This window comes from Schistocerca piceifrons, chromosome 9 (assembly GCF_021461385.2).
Source record: "Schistocerca piceifrons isolate TAMUIC-IGC-003096 chromosome 9, iqSchPice1.1, whole genome shotgun sequence".
Lineage (NCBI taxonomy): Eukaryota > Metazoa > Arthropoda > Insecta > Orthoptera > Acrididae > Schistocerca > Schistocerca piceifrons.
In genome coordinates, this window is record NC_060146.1 from 19987221 (window position 1) to 20010078 (window position 22858).

A 22858-nucleotide genomic window follows, 5' to 3' on the forward strand; every position below is an offset into this window, starting at 1 on the left:
ATAAAGGTACAACTTCTGGAGCAAAATTTTGTGAACAACACAATCAAAATGCCTCATTTAAACCAAAAAGATGCCTAGCGTTCGAAATCTTTTCTTTAATCCATTCAGTATCTCACCGCGAAAAGAAAATATAGCATTTCCAGTTGTTAAACCACTTTTAAAACAGAACTGTACATTTGATAGCAAATTATGTGAAATAAAATGATCAATTATCCTTACATACACAGTCTTTTCAATAGCTTAAGCAAAAACTGATGGTATAAAAATAGGTCTAAAATTGTCTACATTACCACTTTCTCGCTTTACTACTGAGTATTTTAATTGTTCAGGAAACTGACCATTCTTGAACGGAAAGTTACAAATTTGGCTATGTACAGGGATAACATGCGCAGCGCAGTACTTTAATATTCTGCTAGGTACTCTGTCATATCCAAGAACGTCCTTAGGCTTCAGTGATTTAATTGTTGACTCGGTCTCTCCCTTGTCAGTATCACAGAGGAGTATTTCAGGTCTCAGTCTCGGAAAGGCATTTTCCAAGAGAATTACATGATTCCCTGTAGAAACTAAGTTTTTATTTAATTCACCAGTAATGCTCAGAGAGTGACTGTTAAATACTGTACATATATCTGAGTTATCAGCAATAGAACATTTTTATTACAAACTGAATTTATGTAGTCGACCTTGTGCTACTGACCACACACTTCCTTCACGTCCGACCATATGGTTTTAATTTCATCCTGTGAATTAGCTATTCTACACTCCTGGAAATGGAAAAAAGGACACATTGACACCGGTGTGTCAGACCCACCATACTTGCTCCGGACACTGCGAGAGGGCTGTACAAGCAATGATCACACGCACGGCACAGCGGACACACCAGGAACCGCGGTGTTGGCCGTCGAATGGCGCTAGCTGCGCAGCATTTGTGCACCGCCGCCGTCAGTGTCAGCCAGTTTGCCGTGGCATACGGAGCTCCATCGCAGTCTTTAACACTGGTAGCATGCCGCGACAGCGTGGACGTGAACCGTATGTGCAGTTGGCGGACGTTGAGCGAGGGTGTATAGTGGGCATGCGGGAGGCCGGGTGGACGTACCGCCGAATTGCTCAACACGTGGGGCGTGAGGTCTCCACAGTACATCGATGTTGTCGCCAGTGGTCGGCGGAAGGTGCACGTGCCCGTCGACCTGGGACCGGATCGCAGCGACGCACGGATGCACGCCAAGACCGTAGGATCCTACGCAGTGCCGTAGGGGACCGCACCGCCACTTCCCAGCAAATTAGGGACACTGTTGCTCCTGGGGTATCGGCGAGGACCATTCGCAACCGTCTCCATGAAGCTGGGCTACGGTCCCGCACACCGTTAGGCCGTCTTCCGCTCACGCCCCAACATCGTGCAGCCCGCCTCCAGTGGTGTCGCGACAGGCGTGAATGGAGGGACGAATGGAGACGTGTCGTCTTCAGCGATGAGAGTCGCTTCTGCCTTGGTGCCAATGATGGTCGTATGCGTGTTTGGCGCCGTGCAGGTGAGCGCCACAATCAGGACTGCATACGACCGAGGCACACAGGGCCAACACCCGGCATCATGGTGTGGGGAGCGATCTCCTACACTGGCCGTACACCACTGGTGATCGTCGAGGGGACACTGAATAGTGCACGGTACATCCAAACCGTCATCGAACCCATCGTTCTACCATTCCTAGACCGGCAAGGGAACCTGCTGTTCCAACAGGACAATGCACGTCCGCATGTATCCCGTGCCACCCAACGTGCTCTAGAAGGTGTAAGTCAACTACCCTGGCCAGCAAGATCTCCGGATCTGTCCCCCATTGAGCATGCTTGGGACTGGATGAAGCGTTGTCTCACGCGGTCTGCACGTCCAGCACGAACGCTGGTCCAACTGAGGCGCCAGGTGGAAATGGCATGGCAAGCCGTTCCACAGGACTACATCCAGCATCTCTACGATCGTCTCCATGGGAGAATAGCAGCCTGCATTGCTGCGAAAGGTGGATATACACTGTACTAGTGCCGACATTGTGCATGCTCTGTTGCCTGTGTCTATGTGCCTGTGGTTCTGTCAGTGTGATCATGTGATGTATCTGACCCCAGGAATGTGTCAATAAAGTTTCCTCTTCCTGAGACAATGAATTCACGGTGTTCTTATTTCAATTTCCAGGAGTGTATTTGCATACCACATACTCTTTGCCCTTCTAATAACATTTTTAAGCACGTTACGATATTGTTTGTAATGGGCTACTGTAGCTCGACTGCGACTGCTGCTAACATTTTGATGTAATCCTCGCTTTGTTCCTGTACACTATTCGCGATTTTCGTATTTTAGGTGTAATGACCGATTGAGAAGAGCCTGGTAAAGATCTCTGTCATGGAGTGTGGCGTAAATACGCCATTTTCTCGATCCCACAACCCGTAAGAGCGCTGCACCTACATGGACGCCATCTTTCGTTAGTCTACACCTCTCCTAGTGCACTACACCCAGAGACCCAGTGAGTTTGTATTCACAAGTGCCATTCTTTCTGAATATCCAATTACATGTCCCTGTTGTAGCATCTCTATTCATAGGTGTTTCTGTTCAGAATATAGAACATTTTTATTGAAACTGTTATCAATTTCTAACTGATGAACAAAGCAATATGCGTTATGAATATCTAAATAACTATTGTGATCAGACAATGTTTGCTTGTGTGAGATGCAGATGCCACTATTGCCGACTCCATATTAGTGAGCTGTCATACTCTATACATACGCTGAAGAGGCAAAGAAACTAGTAAACCTGCCAAATATCAAGTAGGGCCCACGCGAGAACGCAGAAGTGCCCGAACACGACGAAGCATGGACTCGACTAATGTCTGAAGTAGTGCTGTAGGGAACTGACACCATGAATCCTGCAGGGCTGTCCATAAATCTGTAAGAGTGTGAGGGCATGGAGATCTCTTCTGAAAAGTGCGTTGCAAGGCAACCCAGATATTGTCAATGATGTTCATGTCTGGGGAGTTTGTTGGCCAGCAGAAGTGTTTAAACTCAGAAGAATGTTCCTGGAGCCACTCTGTAGTAACTCTGGACATGTGGTGTGTGACTCCTGCTGGAATTGCCCGTCGGAATGCACAACGGACATAAGTGGATGCAGGTGATCGGACAAGATGCTTACGTACGTGTGACCTGCCACAGTCATATCTGGACGTATCAGGGGTCCCGTATCACTCCAACTGCGCACGCCCCACACCATTACAGAGCCTGCATCAGCTTGAAAAATAACCTGCTGACATGTAGGGTCCATACATTCATGAAGTTGTCTCCACACCCGTACAGGTCCATCCGCTCGATACAATTTGAAACGAGACTCGTCCGACCAGGAAACACGTTTCCAGTCATCAAGAGTCCAATGTCGCTGTCGGCGGGTCCAGGTGAGGCGTAAAGCTTTTTGTCGTGCAGTCATCAAGGGAACACGAATGGGCTTTCGGCTCCGAAAGCACATATCGATGGTGTTTTGTTGAATGGATCGCATGCTGACACTTGTTGACGGCCCGGCAATGAAATCTGCAGCACTTCGCGGAAGGGTTGCACTTCTGTCACGCTGAACAATTATCTTCAGTCGTCGTTGGTTCTTGTTATCGCAGGATCTTTTACTAGCCGCAGCGATGCAGCAGACTTGCTGTTTTAGCAGATCCTTGGTATTCACGCTACACTCGCTAAATGGTCGTACGGGAAAATCCCTACTTCATCAGTACCTCGTAGATGTGTTGTCCCATCGCTCGTGCGTCGACAATAACACCACCTCCAAACTCACTTAAATAGTGATAACCGGCCATTATAGCAGCAGTAACCGACCCAACAACTGCACCAGACACCTGTTGTCTTACACGGGTGTTGCCGACCGTAGCGCCGTATTCAACCTGTTTTCATCTCTCTGTATTGCAGTACGCATGACTATACCAGTTCCTTTGACGTTTCAGTGCAGTCTGACACAGAAAACAGTGGACATTTTAGTACAACGCAATGTCCAGAAGACAGAATTTTTAACACACTGAAGTTGCTCCTTGTGTAGGGATAAGTTACCAATGTGTGTCTTCGAAACTGCATAAACGTTCTTGTGCATTCCATACTTACTGTTAAAAGCGTGAAAAACGACGTTTCTCCGCACGCACTGCTGCGAGAGGCGCAGGAAGAGTCAGTGAGGTTCTGGAGGCTGCCGACAGAAATGTGGACTCATGTCAGCTCGAGTGCCGTCATCAGCTCCGCTAGTTCTCTCAGCTGATCAGTGGCGCGAAAAAGTCTAATCGAGGCGGTCCCACAGATTCTCAATTGGGTTCAAATCCGGGGGTATTGGTGGCCGAGGGAGTGCGGTAACGTCCTGGTGCTCTTCGAACCACAACCGTAAACTGCGAACCTTGCATTGTCTTCCTAGCAGATGCCATCGTGACGAGCAACTTCAAACTCCATTTGGGGGTGGACGTGTTCCCCAGGGATAGATACATATTTGTGTTGGGCAAGTGTGCCTTGCACTTCTATGAGATCACCTAGCGAATGCCACAAAAACAATCCCCAGAGCATAACGCATGGAGGGTGTTTGCTTCCAGACGTTTTTTGCCGTTCACGCCAACGACCCTCTGTCCAATGGAGCATAAAACGTGATTCGTCTGATGTTTGGTTGTGGGCGCTCAACTGCACGGTCGTCAGCACCCGTACAAAGTCCCAATTTTACACACTCCAATTTTTTTACACGGTCCAGTCTAGCCACTGTCACGAATGATGATGATGATGATGAAATGGTGAGGTCAACACCCAGTCCCCAGGCAGAGGAATTCCCCAACCCGGCCGGGAATCGGACCCGAGACCCCGTGATCCAATCTGTAGTGACGTTTATATGTTGAATAAAGTGTGTGTACACCGCAGTTTGTAACTAATTTTCGTTTTCTTTCATATAGTTCAATAATTGTCATCCTGTGCATGGTGCAACAATGTAGGCGTGACCACAGCCTAAGTTCGATACCAGCATGCAACAATAACCACTAACAGGCGGCAGTTGGCACTGGACAGTATATAAAAAGTGTCCGGGGGACGCGGAAAACAGTGCAAATGTTCTCAAAATGTGAAAATGGAGCGCTTTATCTTACGCCCAAAAAGACATGATCATCGGGCTTCAGGCCAAGGATGGAAGGAGTTTGTGAAGTGTTCGCGTGCTGCCGCCATTAAAGTGTACCGTGCGCAGCAAAATGGCGATATCCAAAAACCACGCCGAGGCAAGTGCGGTACAACACGAGCCAGAGATGTGTGTGTGGAGAAACACACCTGACAGGCTGACCGGTCAGATGAACCGAGGGGCTACGAACACTGTCTCCTCGACGACAGTTCAGCGAACGTTGCTGCGCAGTTAAGAGCCTCACAAACTAAACATCATCATCACCACCTCACTAAAGATACTCGGATTTAGGTAATAAAATGCGTATACGCCTGCCGTCGTTGGCGATAATGTGGCGCAGACGAATAGCGAAATTCTGCGTGATGCGCTGAAGCGTCGGAACATCGGTGCTGTCGATGACCTCCCGAATGGCTGTTTACAGCTCAGCAATGGTTTCGCGGTTATTGCTGTACACCTTGCCTTTAAGACAGCCTCAAAAAAGGAGTCGCATGTGCTCAGATCCGGAGAATATGGCGGTCGATCGAGGCCCATGCCAGTGGTCACTGGGTACGCCGCTGCCGGAATGCGGTTCCGACAGTCCTGCTCCAGGACATCAAACACTCTCCTGCTTCGACAGGGTCGAGGCCCGTCTTTAATGAATCACATTTGGTCGAAATGGGGATCGCTTTGGATAAAGGGGATGAAATCATCGTCCTAAACCTTTACGTACGGTTCGGTAGTCACCACGCCATCAAGAAATATTCCTTCATTGACATTGCACACCACATAGCCACCCATTGAGGGTGAAAAGACTTCTCGATCGCGAAATGAGAAGTCTCAGTCCCCCAAATACGTCAATTTGCTTGTTGACGAACCCATCCACATGAAAGTGGGATTCGTCGCTAAACCAAACTATACATCGCATAGTAATTCCCATCATGCCCTGCGACCAGCTGTGCAGTTTGAACATCACAAGTTATGACGATTCTACTTCAGACAGTTCAATAACTTTAACTCATATCAGCACACACTCCGCTGCAGAGTGAAAATCTCATTCTGGAAACTTTAACTTTTCCCGGCGAATTGAATGTTCAAATAACTTACGGGTTTGCTGCCGGGTGACACCGTCGAACACCGCCGATATTTCGACAGGAGCACACCCTGCCATTCTCAAGGCACAAATGCAAGGAAGAAGAAATGTGCTAGCAAATTAAATAAATCGTTTCACAGCGGAGAGACGAGGAAGACACCACACACAGACCAAGTGTCAACACAAGCAAAGATAACCAACCTCAGAAATATCGATAGTTACTATTAATCAACAGGTGAGGTTGCACTATTCTGTCCCTCTGTTTCTGATGAGAGACAGAGCCGGCCGGATTCCAAGCAGCATTTAAATAAAATCCACCATCTCTGTTAATAAGGTTGCTTGATAGTCTGATTTCAACAGCTTCCTTAATAACACTATCCCAATAGCTGGACGTGCAAGCCAGAATCTCCGTGATGTTGTATTCCATAGGATGACCGGTGTGAAGGCAATGTTCTGCAATAGCAGATTTGCTCGGCTGTTGTAAGCGTGTGTGACGCTTATGTTCAATACACCGGTCTTCCACAGTCCTGATTGTCTGACCAATATATGACATGCCACAACTGCAAGGAATACGATGGACCCCAGCCTTACGCAAACCAAGAACATCTTTTACGGACGCCAACAGGGCTTTAGTCTTAGAAGGTGCTCCAAAAACACATTTCACATCATATTTCCGCAAAATAGGCCAATCCTGTTGGAAATGCTTCCTGCGTAAGGCAAAAAGGCCGTTGCTATCGTCACTCACCCGTTGCACAGAAGGCTGATGGCGCAACGCACGTTTGATCTGCCTCTCACTATAACCATTCTGACGAAAGGTGACTTCGAGATGTGATAGCTCAGCTGCCAAACTTTCAGGGTCTGAAAGCAAGGTTCGAAGTACTCCTTCACGCTGAGCTGGATGGTGACGACTATCAGCTCGCAGATACAAGTCAGTGTGGGTAGGCTTCCTATAAACAGAATGTCCCAACGTACCATCAGTCTTACTTTTGACCAACACATCAAGGAAGGGAAGGCATCCATTCTTTTCCACCTCCATAGTGAACTGACTATTCGGTTGGATTGAATTCAGATGTTCCAAAAACTGGTTTAAATTCTCACTACCATGAGGCCAAACAACAAAAGTATCGTCCACATATCTGAAAAAACACGCAGGTTTCAAGGTAGCTGACTCCAATGCACGTTCCTCAAAGTCCTCCATAAACAAGTTGGCCACAATAGGTGACAACAGGCTTCCCATTGCAACTCCATCAGTCTGTTCGTAGTACTGACCATAGAATAAAAAGTAAGTGGAAATCAGCACATGTCGAATCAAATTTGTTAACTCGACACCAAACTCAACCTCAATTAGTTGCAACGAATCAGAGAGAGGAACGCGAGTGCAAAGAGAAACCACATCAAAACTGGCTAAAATATCAGTCATTCAAACGCAATCCCTGCAATCGACGTAAGAAATCTGCAGAGTTCTTAATGTGGTGTTCACACCTACCTACTAGTGGGATCAACAAACTAGCAAGATGTTTAGCTACAGAATTAGTGCTACCTCACCTGTTGATTAATAGTAACTATAGATATTTCTGTGGTTGGTTACCTTTGTTTGTGTTGGCACTTGTTCTGTGTGTGGTGTCTTCCTTGTTTCTCCTCTGTGAACCGAGGTATTAAATTTGCTAGCACATTTCTTCTTCCTTGCATTTGTGCCTTGAGAATGGCAGGGTGTGCTCCTGTCGAAATATCGGCGGTGTCAGACAACGTCACCCGGCAGCAAACCCGTAAGTTATTTGAACAGTTCAATAACTGTCACCACGTGTGTGAGAAATGCAATTTACATCATGCATCATTCGCTGCTGGAAACAGGAAATGGGAGAAGGCACGGGGAGCATAAAGTACCTTCCACCACACCCTATAAGGTGTAGAGTATAGCTGTAGGAGTTGCTGTAAATGTGTAGCCCGTGTCTTCCTCACTTAAACAAGTGTAATATGCGCAGCATTCGTCGACAAGGCTACGTCAGTCTGTGGAGCAGAGGCCGGCGCTGCAGCGAGTGTTTGTGTTTGTGTTGCAGCCAGGCGGCTCACCAGGTGCCGGGCAGAGCGCCGCTGCACTTCTACTCGGCCACCAAGCACGCGGTCAAGGCGCTGGCGGACGGCTTCCGGCTCGAGCTCGCCGACTCCGGCATCAGACTCACGGTAAGCCACGGGCGTGTCTCGTCTGCGTGACCACAACACAGCACACAACAGCACCAGTTGGTGTCGTACAGTCGCGAGAAGTGGGATATGCCTGTTGTCGCGAATGTGAGAAATATTCCAACCAGCCCGTTCATTTGGCTCATTAAGAGTTCTCGACCGAGAGGGAGCCACCCGACTGCGATTGCTCCGGAAGAGGCGAGCTAATACACTACTGCCCATTAAAATTGCTACACCACGAAGATGACGTGCTACAGACGTGAAATTTAACCGACAGAAAGAAGATGCTGTGATATGCAAATGATTAGCTTTTCAGAGCATTCACACAAGGTTCGCGCCGGTGGCGACACCTACAACCTGCTGACATGAGGAAAATTTCCAACCGATTTCTCATACACAAACAGCAGTTGACCGGCGTTGCCTGGTGAAACCTTGTTGTGATGCCTCGTGTAAGGAGGAGAAATGCGTACCATCACGTTTCAGACTTTGATAAAGGTCGGATTGTAGCCTATCGCGATTGCGGTTTATCGTATCGCGACATTGCTGCTCGCTTTGGTCGAGATCCAATGACTGTTAGCAGAATACGGAATCGGTGGGTTCAGGAGGGTAATACGGAACGCCGTGCTGGATCCCAACGGCCTCGTATCGCTAGCTGTCGAGATGACAGACAGCTGATCCGCATGGCTGTAACGGATCGTGCAGCCACGTCCCGATCCCTGAGTCAACAGATGGGGACGTTTGCAAGACAACAACCATCTGCACGAACAGTTCGACGACGTTTGCAGCAGCACGAATTATCAGCTCGGAGACCGTGGCTGCGGTCACACACAGAAGCGCCTGCGATGGTGTACTCAATGACGAACCTGGGTACACGAATGACAAAAAGTCATTTTTTTGGATGAATCCAGGTTCCGTTTACAGCATCATGTTCGGCGACATCGCGGTGAACGCACATTGGAAGCGTGTATTCGTCATCGCCATACTGGCGTATCACCCGGCGTGGTGGTGTCAGCTGCCATTGGTTACACGTCTCGGTCACCTCTTGTTCGCATTGACGGCACTTTGAACAGTCAACGTTACGTTTCTGATGTGTTACGACCCGTGGCTCTACCCTTCATTCGATCTCTGCAAACCCTACATTTCAGCAGGATAATGCACGACCGCATGTTGCAGGTCCTGTACGGGCCTTTCTGGATACAGAAAATGTTCGACTGGTGCCCTGGCCAGCCCATTCTCCATATCTCTCACCAATTGAAAACGTCTGGTCAATGGTGGCCGAGCAACTGGCTCGTCACAATACGCCAGTCACTACTCTTGATGAACTGTGGTATCGTGTTGTAGCTGCATGGGCAGCTGTACCTGTACACGCCATCCAAGCTCTGTTTGACTCACTGCCCAGGCGTGTCAAGGCCGTTATTGCGGCCAGAGGTGGTTGTTCTGGGTACTGATTTCTCAGGATCTATGCACCCAAATTGCGTGAAAATGTAATCACATGTCAGTTCTAGTATAATATATTTGTCCAATGAACATCCGTTTATCATATGCATTTCTTCTTAGCGTAGCACTTTTAATGGCCAGTAGCGTATTTGAACAGGATAATAAGCTTAGGACGCGCAACAGCGGCTTGTGGCTGGCCTCTCGGTTGAACGGTCCAAAGATTTCTCCGAACAGGTCTCGGAAGGTCCAACGGTACCGACCGGCCGCCGTGTCATCCTCAGCCCACAGGCGTCACTGGATGCGGATATGGAGGGGCACGTGGTCAGCACACCGCTCTCCCGGCCGTATGTCAGTTTACGAGACGGGAGCCGCTACTTCTCTGTCAAGTAGCTCCTCAGCTTGCCTCACAAGCGCTGAGTGCACCCCGCTTGCCAAGAGCGCTCGGCAGACCGGATGGTCACCCATCCAAGTGATAGCCCAGCCCGACAGCTGACAGAGCTGACGGGGACCGGTGTTACCACAGCGGGAAGGCTGTTGGCGGTCCAAAGATATACGGTAGGAAAATTGCAAGTGTACCAAATATGGAGGACATCAGACGATACCCGCCTTATCAGCCACGCACAGGGCACGGGGTAGAATCATCGAACCTTCTAGTAGTGCTGCTGACACCCAAACCTGCAGATTTCAGGCAGTCAAAGCGGTAGCAAGCGTTGTGTGTCTACAGAGCATAGACCAAAACAGCGATTTAGTTCGTGCTAGGGGTACGTCTTAACTAAAAGTAACGCTAGAACTACCAGAGCCTAGGAAAAACACGACTGTGAGTAGACACCATCCCTTGCTTCCGTAGAGAACTTGGTAGAGCGTTAGATCCTCGTACCAAGGTTCGCCGGTTCGAACCTCAATAGCGACAAATTTCTTTGTTGTTTGAGTGAAAGTGTGATATGAGACAACCTGTTTCTGACATGTTAAAGAGCAGTTTGGAATTTACGGCACTGTTCTCTTGGCAGTCTGCTTTCGCTTCGTTTCTTTGAAAGTAGACTGCGAAATGAGTCTTCCCACAAACTCCGAAAAGTCCTTTTACATCTCAGGAAAATATTCTCCCTTATAATAGTTTCATAAACAGGTAAAAAAACTTGTCACGAGGGCGACCGAACGCTCTACCTTCTCACCCAAGCGAGGTCTACAGGACAGTGACCCACTCACACTCTTTTCTAGTGCTCCCTAGCTCTGGTGATACTTTTAATCACCGTTTACGCGCATTCCGTTGGACGGTGGTGTTTTGGTTGATACACTACCGACACACAACGTTTGGCATCGATCTGAGTGTCTGACATCTGTAAGTTTCGGTTTGAGTGCAAATGAAGCCATATAAATAGGACCCTCCTGTAGTAATGGGGCAGGGCAAGTTACGAGCAGAAGACGCCGTCTCCACGACTCTCGTCAGTCTGATAAGGCCTTGGTTTATTTCGCTAGCCTTGGCTAAAGTGGAACGCATGTTGGAGTAAGGGAATGTCGACTTAGGACGTCGTAGTTGGGACTTGTATACGGAGAAATGTGCCGGGGTATTTCTGTGTAATGAAATCACACAGTCATACCGTGTTCTGTACTCGACGAAATACCCACATACTTTAGAGAGAATATAATAACCCTGATGCCAAAGATGGCAGGTGCCGAACACGTGTGAATACTAGCAAACCATCATATTCAAAATTTAGTTCGTTGTAGCAAACAAGTGGAGTGAAACAAGACAGTGCATTGTCGCATCTGACCATCATTGCGGTCTTGGATGAGATAATGGCTAAGATGGTAGGAATAAACTGAAGAAGACAAGATGAAAGCAACGGTGTTCACGGATAATTTGATGATCTGGGGAAACAGGGAGGAGGAGATTCAGCTGGATGTTTGACAAGAAACTGCGGGAGAGAATGCAATTAAATTTAATGTCAACAAATTTGAGATCCTGGTTACAACTAGACAGAAAAATAGACCAACTAGCGGAATACGGATTGGAGGTAAGATGTTGAAGAAGGTGGAAAGTATCAGGTACGTAGGAAGTGTGATAGGAGAAAGTGAAAGAAATGGGAAAGAGGTCAGTGAACGTCACAGAGAGACAGGCAGAAGCATTCCTGCGAAGTGTTAGGAGCCTGATTAAAAAGGCAAAGAAGTAATACTGCATACAGAAGTTACTACATCCCAGTACTGATCTCTGCATCTGAAACGTGGGTAATGAAGAAAAGAGATGTAAGCAGATTACGAGCATATAAACGAAGTCCCTCAGAAGTGAATGAAAGGATAACGTTAATAGTGAAAGAGAAACCCTTGCACAGGAGCACAGGAAAATCAAGGAAAAGATGGAAAAGACACTTGAGGAGAATGGAAGACAAGGGGATTAACAAGAAGATACACGAAATGAAGATGCGAAGGAAACGACCAAGGGGAAGAACAAGGGATAGACGAAAGCTGTCGAAAAATGTGTTGAAAGAAGAGGCAAGGATAGGATCAGAGTGAACACAGAAAGATGGTGGGAAATAGGGTTGGATGGCGACACTTCTGCTCCAAACTGACCCAGCCTGGGACTGGAGACTGGTCAAGTTTAGTAAGTCATGGTTGCACAGTATTGACTGGAACTATTTACAGAAGACCAAGTTCAGTTCTCGGCCTTGGTACAAATTTTCATTCATCGCTCCAGTCTGCATACATACGTAATAGATGTTTGAGACTTGAAACGGTTTCTGGAACCCTATCGTCTCACCTATTCCTAGGTTTCAGACATTTCGTTGGATGCTAAGATGCTGTTGTAAACAGTCGGAGAGATTGCCTAATGCTCTTCCAGTTTAGAGGAAATACCAAGTAGGCGTGAATGGGAATTTGGATTGGGGAGGCAGCTGTCCAAGGTAGCCTGTGCCGCTACGCAAAGCCACTGCGCCAGTGTCGCGTAGTGGTTGGCGCATCTGCCTAATGAACAGGAGAAGCGGGTTCGATTCCCGACTTGGTAAATATTTTCAGTCGTCATTTCAGTCATCTTACATACGTCTTATGTACAGGAGAATGGAAAAACTGGTAGCAACCGACCTCAGAGAGAATCAGTTTAGTTTACTGAGAAATGCAAGAATACGCGACCTTACCCTATGATTTGTAGGCTGAAGAGGGAGAAAACCTACGTTAATAGCATTTATAGGTTTAGCGTTAGCTATTGACAATGTTGACTGGCTTACACTGTTAGGACTTTTGAAGCTAGAAGGCATAGAAAACAGACAGCCAAAGAATATTTACAACCCATACGGAAACCAGTCTGCATTATTAATAAAAGTTGAAGAACATGAAAGGGAGGGAAAATTGAGAAGAGAGAGAGACAGTGTTTTAGGCCATCCCCGATTTTAATGAATTTGGAAGCAGCGACGGAAATCGAGAAGGACTCGGGGGAAAGCAAATTTAAGAGAGAATAAATAGCAACTTTGAGATTTGCCAGTGATATTGAATTCTGTCAGAGATGGCAAAAGACTTAGAAGGGGAACTGAACGGAATGGACAGTACCCAAAAAGGAGATTACAAGATGAACTTCAACACAAGTTAAACAGTGGTACTAGGAAGTAGTGGAATTAAGATTAGATCAGGTAATGAGACATTAAAAGCAGTTGATAAATTTTCCTATTTAGGAAGCAAAATAACTGATGATGGCGGAAATGGAGAAGACAGAAAATGTAGACAGTCTCGTGTTGAGGTAATAACGCCCATTCTTCCTGCAGAGCTATTCGGAAGTCTTGGAGAGTGGTTGGTGGATGTTGACATGATGCAAGCCGTCTCTCTAGTGCATTCCAGGCGTGCTCTGTGGGATTCAAATTGGGAGACCGATCAGGCCGCGCCATGCGTGCTGTACCTTCCGTTTCCAAGAAAACATCAACCGCACGTGCTCTATGAGGTCGAACATTATTGTCCACCAATACGAAGTCTGGGTCCATAGCACCTCGCAACATGCACACTTAAGGTCCCAACTCTACTTCTACATCTACATCTACATTTATACTCCGCAAGCCACCCAACGGTGTGTGGCAGGGGGCACTTTACCTGCCACCGTCATTACCTTCCTTTCCTGTTCCACTCGCGTATGGTTCGCGGGAAGAACGACTGCCGGAAAGCCTCCGTGCGCGCTCGAATCTCTCTAATTTTATATTCGTGATCTCCTCGGGAGGTACGAGTAGGGGCAAGCAATATATTCCAATCCTCATTCAGAAACGCACACTCTCGAAACCTGGTCAGCAAGCTACACCGCGATGCAGAGCGCCTCTCTTGCAGAGTCTGCCACTTGAGTTTGTTAAACATCTCCGTAACGCTATCACGCTTACCAAATAACCCTGTGACGAAACGCGCCGCTCTTCTTTGGATCTTCCCTATTTCCTCTGTCAACCCGACCTGGTACGGATCCCACACTGATGAGCAATACTCAAATATAGATCGAACTAGTGTTTTGTAGGCTACCTCTTTTGTTGATGGACTACATTTTCTAAGGACTCTCCCAATGAATCTCAACCTGGCACCCGCCTTACCAACAATTCATTTTATATGATTATTCCACTTCAAATCGTTCCGTACGCATACTCCCAGATATTTTACACAAGTAACTGCTACCAGTGTTTGTTCCGCTATCATATAGTCATACAATAAAGGATCCTTCTTTCTATGTATTCGCAATACATTACATTTGTCTATGTAAAGGGTCAGTTGCCACTCCCTGCACCAAGTGCATATCCGTTGCACATCTTCTTGGATTTCGCTGCAATTTTCTAATGCCTCAACTTCTCTGTGTACTACAGCATCATCCGCGAAAAGCCGCATGGAACTTCAGACACTATCTACTAGGTCATTTATATATATTGTGAAAAAGCAATGGTCCCATAACACTCCCCCGTGGCACGCCAGAGGTTACTTTAACGTCTGTAGACGTCTCTCCATTGAGAACAACATACTGTGTTCTGTTTGCTAAAAACTCTTCAATCTAGCCACACAGCTGGTCTGATATTCCGTACGCTCTTACTTTGTTTATCAGGCGACAGTGCGGAACTGTATCGAACGCCTTCCGGAAGTCAAGGAAAATGGCATCTACCTGTGAGCCTGTATCTCATATTTTCTGTGTCTCATGAACAAATAAAGCGAGTTGGGTCTCACACGATCGCTGTTTCCGGAATGCATGTTGATTCCTACAGTGTAGATTCTGGGTTTCCAGAAATGACATGATTCGCGAGGAAAAAAATTGTTCTAAAATTCTGCAACAGATCGATGTCAAAGATATTGGCCTATAGTTTTGCGCATCTGCTCGACGACCCTTCTTGAAAACTGGGACTACCTGTGCTCTTTTCCAATCATTTGGAACCTTCCGTTCCTCTAGAGACTTGAGGCACACGGCTATTAGAAGGGGGGCAAGTTCTTTCGCGTATATGTAGAATCGAATTGGTATCCCGTCAGGTCCAGTGGACTTTCCCCTGTTGAGTGATTTCAGTTGCTTTTCTATTCCTTGGACACTTATTTCGATGTCAGCCACTCTAGACGCTCCATTTTGTGAAGACGCGTCAGAGGTAAACATAGAGGAGATCGCCGACAGTAAAGGCCTCTCTTCCGAAGTCTTCCGTTTGTCTGGATACAACACGTCCAGTGGGTGCTGCGAGGGCAGATGCCAGTTGCCGAGCAGAGCTAAGGCCGTGTCGTCCTACCCTTATTGCCAAATAACGGTCATCTCTTCCTGATGTATGTGACCGGCCCTGTCCTGACCTTCGGGATACAGTTTCGGTCTCCATAAACTGCCGCCATATCCGGGAAACAACAGAACTATTCATATTAAGCCATCGGGCCACATGAGTCTGCAATTCTTCCTATGGCCCTCCACACTAGAGACTCCGTTAGGCGTCTTCTCTGTCCCATGGTGCACCGTCCGTGACTGTGTACGCAACGACTGTGGATGTGGTATACTCGACAAACAGTACCCCATTTAATAGGTGCCCTAATGTGAACGTGCCCTAAGGCCTTGGCACTCTTGATCGTCTTGGCGTCGTAACTGCAGCCTCCATCCGTCATTTTGGGCATACACACCTGATGGATTGTGTACGTAACGCCCTTAGTGCGTCACCATCTGCACCCACGATCCCTATGGACTACCCATGGCACCCAAAATCCAGCACGGTAGCCAGCCCGTTGTGGTGGGGTCGTCATGTACCCTCTAGGTTGTAGCCCCGTGACAACACAGGGATCGTACTGCCGATGCCTGAGCTGACACCTCCCCACGTAAGCCAAGGAGTCGATGCTCGTTTCTCTGGGGCATCAGGACTCCCGGCAACGGCCATCCTGCCAGGTGGCCTTTGCTGTGGCTGGGTGGCGCCCGTGGGGAGAGCCCCTGGTCGGAGTGGGTGGCCTCAGGGCGGATGCCCCGCAATGAAGCGGGTGAAGTCTCAATCCGGTGGCCGCACGACCACCAACATCTCTAAGCGCGGTGAGACAGAATTTAATGCTGTGACATATAACCCCAAATCGTTCCCTTCCCTAGCCACGCCATGGGAGGAACGTAGGGCTGCAGACAGACAGGAGCCGTATTCACCGCGATACCTTGTATGCAGCAGAACTGATGGGGATTCGTTTTTGGGGACTAAGCCTCTCTTCTTTGTTCACCATCTTGAAGATAGGTTTGGGGAAGTGGCATCTCTTTCCAAAATTATGAGCGGGGCTATTTGATACAAGCAGTTTCATCTGCACAGTCACGGGCGTTACTCGCCTGTGAGAAGCTCGGTGACATCCCCACTCACTTCACTCCCCATAAGTCCTTAAATTTGGTCCAGGGGATTATCTTTCATAAAGATCTTCTACTACAGTCTGATGACGAACTACGGGCGAACCTGTCACGACGAGGTGTGCACTTTGTCCGTCGTGTCTTTAGGGGGCCCAAGGATAATAGGGTCGCTACCGATGCCTTCATCCTCGCCTTTGAGGGTGACTGCTTGCCTGAGATGGTCAAGGTCATGATCTACCGGTGTGATGTCAAGCCCTATGTCCCACCCCCTATGCGATGCTTCCAGTGCTGGAAGTTCGGACATATGTCCTCCAGATGCACTGCCAGCCCCACATGTCGTGATTGTGGACGACCTTCACATCCTAATGCTCCATGTGCTCCGCCTCCCACCTGCATTAACTGTGGGGAGCATCATTCTCCCTGCTCGCCAGACTGTGCAGTCTACCAAAGAGAGCGGAAGATACAAGAAATTAAGACCCTGGACCGTTTAACTTACCAAGAGGCAAGGAAGAAGCTAGACCGGCTCAACCTCACATCTATGTTGAGGAGTTATGCTGCTGCAACTCTGCCGCCACCAGTTCCTGCAAAGACTCCCTTCTCAGTTGGCCCACAGAACAGTAAAGTTACGCCTGCCCCACCGCTGGTAGGGGCCACACTCTCTTCCACTGCTCCCGAAACACCCGGTTTGGGGGCAGTGGACCCCGAACAACTGGAGACATCCATCCCCACCTCTCAGCCGGAGAGGCACCAGCCTCCTCCGGCTGCTCAGCCGGAGAGGCAAGAGCCTCTTCCGGCTCCTCAGCTGGAGAGGCAACAGCCTCCTCCGGCTGCTCAGCCAGAGAGGCAACAGCCTCCTCCGGCCTCACTCGTTCGGAAGGGGTCCCTTGGGGGAGTCCCTTCCAAGGATTTTACCAGTGTCTCGCTAGACGCTAGCCAGTGGCTGAGGAAGCCACCAGCTGCTGGTCGAAGGGCTTCCCGCTCTTCCACTGTTCCTGACAATGCATCCGGAAAGCCCTCCCAGCATGCGAACCCTCCTCCCAAAGACAAGAGAGAGAAGAGGAAGCTCTCTAAGAAGCCTAAGGACCCAGTGGTTCCCGCGCCAACGCTTCCTGTCAGCTCAGCCTCTGAGGATGAGGTCGAGCTCTTTGCGTCCCCAGATGACCTGGATCTCGCCGTCTCAGAAACGATGGCAGTTGCGACGTCAGTCACTCAGTCGGTGGCAGCATGTGACTTTGTGAAGTAATTTGTTTTTTCAGTACCTTCATGCCCTTACAGGACACGCTTTGTACGATCCTCCAGTGGAATTGTGGCGGTTATTTTAGCCATCTCCCTGAGCTACGACAGCTTCTAAGCCTGACACCTGCTTTCTGCATTGCCCTCCAGGAAACCTGGTTCCCGGCAATGCGGACCCCTGTCCTCCGTGGATACAGGGGTTATTACTGCAACCGTAGCACTTTCAATTGTGTGTCATGTGGAGCCTGCGTGTATGTCCTTACCTCTGTATATAGTGCTCCTGTGCCCCTTCAAACATCATTGGAAGCTGTGGCTGTACGCGTAAGGACTACCCAGGACATAACCGTCTGCAGTGTCTGTCTCCCTCCAAGTGGTACAGTCTCCCTGACCGAATTGGCTGCACTTGTCGCCAAACTCACCACGCCTTTTCTTCTCCTGGGGGATTTTAACGCCCACAATCCCCTGTGGTGTGGAACGAAGGTTACTGGCCGAGCAGAGAGGTCGAGAATCTCATCTCCCAACTCGACCTCTGCCTCTTAAACACTGGCGCCGCCACACATTTCAGTGTGGCGCATGGCACGTTCTCGACCATAGATCTGTCGTTGTGCAGCCCAGGGCTTGTACCATTGGTCCACTGGCGAGTCCATGACGACTTGTGTGGTAGTGACCATTTTCCCATCTTTCTTTCACTACCCCAGCGTCGATCCCATGAACGCCTGCCTCGATGGGCATTTAGCAAGACAAACTGGGAAACGTTCTCCTCTGCTGCCACTGTTGAATCTCTCCCCCACTGTACCATCGATGTGGCGGTTGAGACACTGACTGCAGCGGTTGTTTCCGCTGCGGAACGTACCATTCCTCGTTCGTTAGGGTGCCCCCGGCGAAAGTCAGTGCCTTGGTGGTCTCCGGAGGTTTCTGAAGCCATTAAAGAACGTCGGCGGGCTCTTCAGCGACGTAAGCGGCACCCGTCTTTGGAGAACCTAATTTTTGTCAAGCGTCTCCGTGCATCAAAAGGCGGAAACAGGAGTGCTGGGAGAGGTACGTTTCCACCATTGGTTCCCGTACTTCACCCTCCCAGGTGTGGATGAAGATTCGGCGCATCTTTGGATTGCAGCACTCTACAGGTGTCGCAGGGCTTATCATCAACGGGGCGGTATCCACCGATGCCGATGCAATCGCCGAGCATTTCACTCAGCACTATGTTCGGGCCTCTGCGTCGGGGAATTACCCGCCCGCGTTTCGCGCGGGAGGAAGGCAAACGGCTTTCCTTTGCTTCTCGCTACCCTGAGGCGTATAACGCCCCATTTAGTTTGAGGAACTCCAGAGCGCCCTGGCACAGTGACCCGATACAGCCTCTGGGCCAGATGGCATCCACAATCAGATGCTCAAACACCTGTCCCCAGACTGTCAGCGGTGTGTTCTTGCCATCTTCAACCGCATATGGGGCGATGGTGTCTTTCCGTCGCAGTGGCGGGAGAGTACCGTCATTCCGGTGCTGAAGCCTGGTAATGACCCGCTTAATGTGGATAGCTATCGGCCCATCAGCTTGACAAATACTCTGTGCAAGCTATTGGAACGCATGGTGAGTCGACGGCTGTGTTGGCTGCTCGAGTCTCGGGGTCTTCTGGCTCCGTGCCAGAGCGGCTTCCGTCAGGGCCGTTCCACTTACGATACTTTGGTCTTTCTTGAGTCTGCAATCCGCACTGCTTTTTCCAGGCGCCAACACCTCGTCTCCGTCTTTTTCGATCTCTCCAGAGCATATGACACGACGTGGCGGCACCATATTCTCGCCACGTTGCACGGGTGGGGTCTCCGGGTTTCTCTCCCCATTTTTATTCAGAATTTTTTATCTGTTCGGACATTCCGCGTTTTAATTGGCACATCCCATAGTTCACTTCATATCCAGGAGAACGGCGTTCCACAGGGCTCTGTATTGAGCGTGCCCCTTTTCCTTGTGGCCATTAATGGCCTTGCAGCAGCAGTAGGGTCGTCTGTCTCACCCACGTTATATGCTGATGATTTCTGCATCTTTTTCAGCTCCTCCACCATTAGTGTTGCAGAACGTAGGTTGCAGGGAGCCATACGCAAGGCGCAAGCGTGGGCCCTAGCCCATAGGTTTCAATTTTCTCCTGCGAAGACTTGTGTTATGCACTTTTGTCGGCGTCGTACTGTCCATCCACACCTTGAGCTCTATCTTCAGGATGCCATGCTCAGGGTTGTTGACACTTACCGTTTTCTGGGATTGCTGTTCGATGCCCGGCCTACTTGGCTTCCACATATTCGTCAGCTCAAGCGTCAGTGCTGGCAGCATCTGAATGCCCTCCACTGCCTCAGCAACACAACTTGGGGTGCAGATCGTCACACGCTGCTGCAGCTCTACAAAGCCCTTGTACTGTCCCGACTGGATTATGGCAGTGTGGCGTATGGCTCAGCGTCGCCCTCAGCGTTGCAACTGCTGGATCCCGTTCACCACTGTGGGGTTCGACAGGCGACAGGAGCATTCTGCACCAGTCCTGTTCATAGCCTCCTTGCTGAGGCTGGGGTTCCTCCACTTCGTATTCGGCGTCAACAACTGTTAGCCAACTATGCTGCCCACGTCCGTTGTTCGCCCCGTCACCCTAACTATCGTCTCCTTTTCGAAAATGCGGCAGTCCATATCCCACACCGGCGGCCACGATCAGGCCATACAATTGGGATCCGTGTTTGGTCGCTCCTTAATGACCTCGAGTGTTTGCCTCTTCCATCTGCTTTCCAGGTCCGCCCACATACACCACCTTGGTGTGTTCGTCGGCCGCAGCTTTGGCTGGAACTTTCCCGATGGCCAAAAGATTCAGTTCCTCCTGCAGTCTTGCGCCACCAATTCCTTGCTCTCCTAGGCGCATACCATGCCTCGGAGGTTATATATACCGATGGCTCGATGGTTGATGGCCGTGTGGGGTACGCTTATGCTCACGCGGACTATGTTGACCACCGCTCCTTGCCGGAAGGCTGCAGTGTTTACACCGCAGAACTGACAGCCATTTTTCGTGCCCTTGAGCATATTCGTACCAGCACTGGAGAGTCCTTCGTCATTTGCAGTGACTCACTCAGTAGTCTGCCGGCTCTTGACCAGTGCTACCCACGCCATCCTATTGTTGGTGCCATCCAGGAGTCCATTCACGCTCTTGAACAGCGTGGTCGTACGGTGGTGTCCATATGGACCCCGGGACACGTTGGGATAGCGGGAAACGAACTCGCCGACAAGTTAGCCAAAGAAGCTACCCGCAAACTGCCGTTGGAGATCGGCCTCCCGGCAACTGATCTCCGAACGGTTTTGCACCGTTGGGTCGTTGGGATGTGGGGAGACGAATGGCGCACTCTGTCTGCACCCAACAAGCTGCGGCAGGTAAAGGCGACCACGACTGTTTGGGGTTCCTCCATGCGGGCCTCTCGCAGGGATTCTGTTGTTCAGTGTAGGCTCCGCATTGGTCACTCTTGGCTGATGCATGGTCATCTGCTGCGTCGAGAGGACCCCCCCCCCCCCCCCTCATTGTCGCTGTGGTGCGAACATGACGGTGGCCCATATATTGTTGGAATGTCCTCTTTTAACCGCTCTCAGGCGTGCTTTTAATCTCCTGGGTGATTTATCCTCTCTTTTAGGTGACAATGTCTCTATGGCAGATCGGGTTTTAAGTTTTATTCGCGCAAGCGGCTTTTATAGGTCCATTTAAATTTTTTTAACATCACCCTCTTTTGAGCTGCATCTTTTAATTAGTTTTGTGTTGTAATTCGACTCCACCCTAAACTTTTAGGCTGGAGGTTTTAACGTGTTGCAGAGTGGCTGGCTCATCCTATTATTTTCGTGATCAGCCAGCCACAGTCCTCTGCTGTGCAGTTTTAATTCCTTCTGCCTTTGTTCTCTATGTTGTTTTTGTTGCTGTGCTCTGTTTTCCGTGTTGTCTTACAATGGACCATGGGTCTTTTCTTCCCCCGGAATTTTTCTTTTGGTGCTTCGCCTGACTGGTGGATAGTTTCACTGTGCTCTGTGTTTTTATGAAACAAGGGACCGATGACCTTTGCAGTTTGGTCCCTTTAATCTTTAACCCAACCAACCAACCAACCAACCTCAGGCACCTTCCCACAGGACGATTACCTGATCGCAGGGTGTTTACCAAAGTGTTTATCACTTTGCGTGCAAGGGGCTCTTTTCTAAGCAGACATTTTTCGTCCGAATGTGCACGTCTACAAACTGTGCAAGAACAGGAAGAAATTATCGCAGGTGTTGAGCCAAGTCCCAGTACAAGCATATCCCTGCGTTTGGGAAACATTACATGCGGAACACCTGTATCCATTTCACATACAGCGTGTTCAAAACCTCCACGTTGCCAACAATACCCAACGACTTCAATTCTGTCACTGGGTAATTGAGAATAGTCATTTGCTTCCATAATACTATTCCCGTGATCAGCGATGATCAGACCTTACGTATGAGGGACCATTTCAATCACACCTTCACTAATTGCTGGATTTGGCCACAGCGGTGCTATTTATTAACTGGCCTCCATGACCACCTCACCTTACACTTTCAGATTTCTGTTTATTGGCTGGATGAAATCAGAGGTGCACAAAGTGAAGGTAAATACACGAGACGAACTGCTTCGTCGCATCGTGGTCCCTGCTGAATTGATTAGGAACCAACCACAGGCAATTGAACAAGCCACAAACGTGTTATCGCTAGAGCGCAAAAGTGCACTGACGTTCATGGTGGGACATTCGACCCTCCCGCCGGAGGTTCGAGTCCTTCCTCGAGCATAAGTGTGTGTGCTGTGTTTAGCGTAAGTTAGTTTAACTAATGTCTAAGTCTAGGGACCGACGACCTTAGCAGTTTGGTACCTTAGAAATTCACACACATTTGAACATTTTTTGGGATATTCGAACCTGTTCTGTGAACTGTACAACATCTGTACGATAAGTGTGAAAGCCGTTTGTAAAAGACGTGGTACGTCTTTTTCAACTGAATAGAAGCAACACGCAT

General features: G+C 49.0%; 1 protein-coding gene across 1 annotated transcript in view; it reads left to right on the top strand.

Moving 5' to 3' along the window:
• The window catches only part of LOC124717203 (dehydrogenase/reductase SDR family member 11-like), a 97330-nt gene that overhangs the window by 32948 nt on the left and 41524 nt on the right, over nucleotides 1-22858 (top strand). The window contains exon 4 of the mRNA XM_047243982.1: nucleotides 8282-8405. Coding sequence (XP_047099938.1) covers nucleotides 8282-8405 — 124 coding nt within the window. The remainder of the gene's footprint in view (nucleotides 1-8281; nucleotides 8406-22858) is intronic.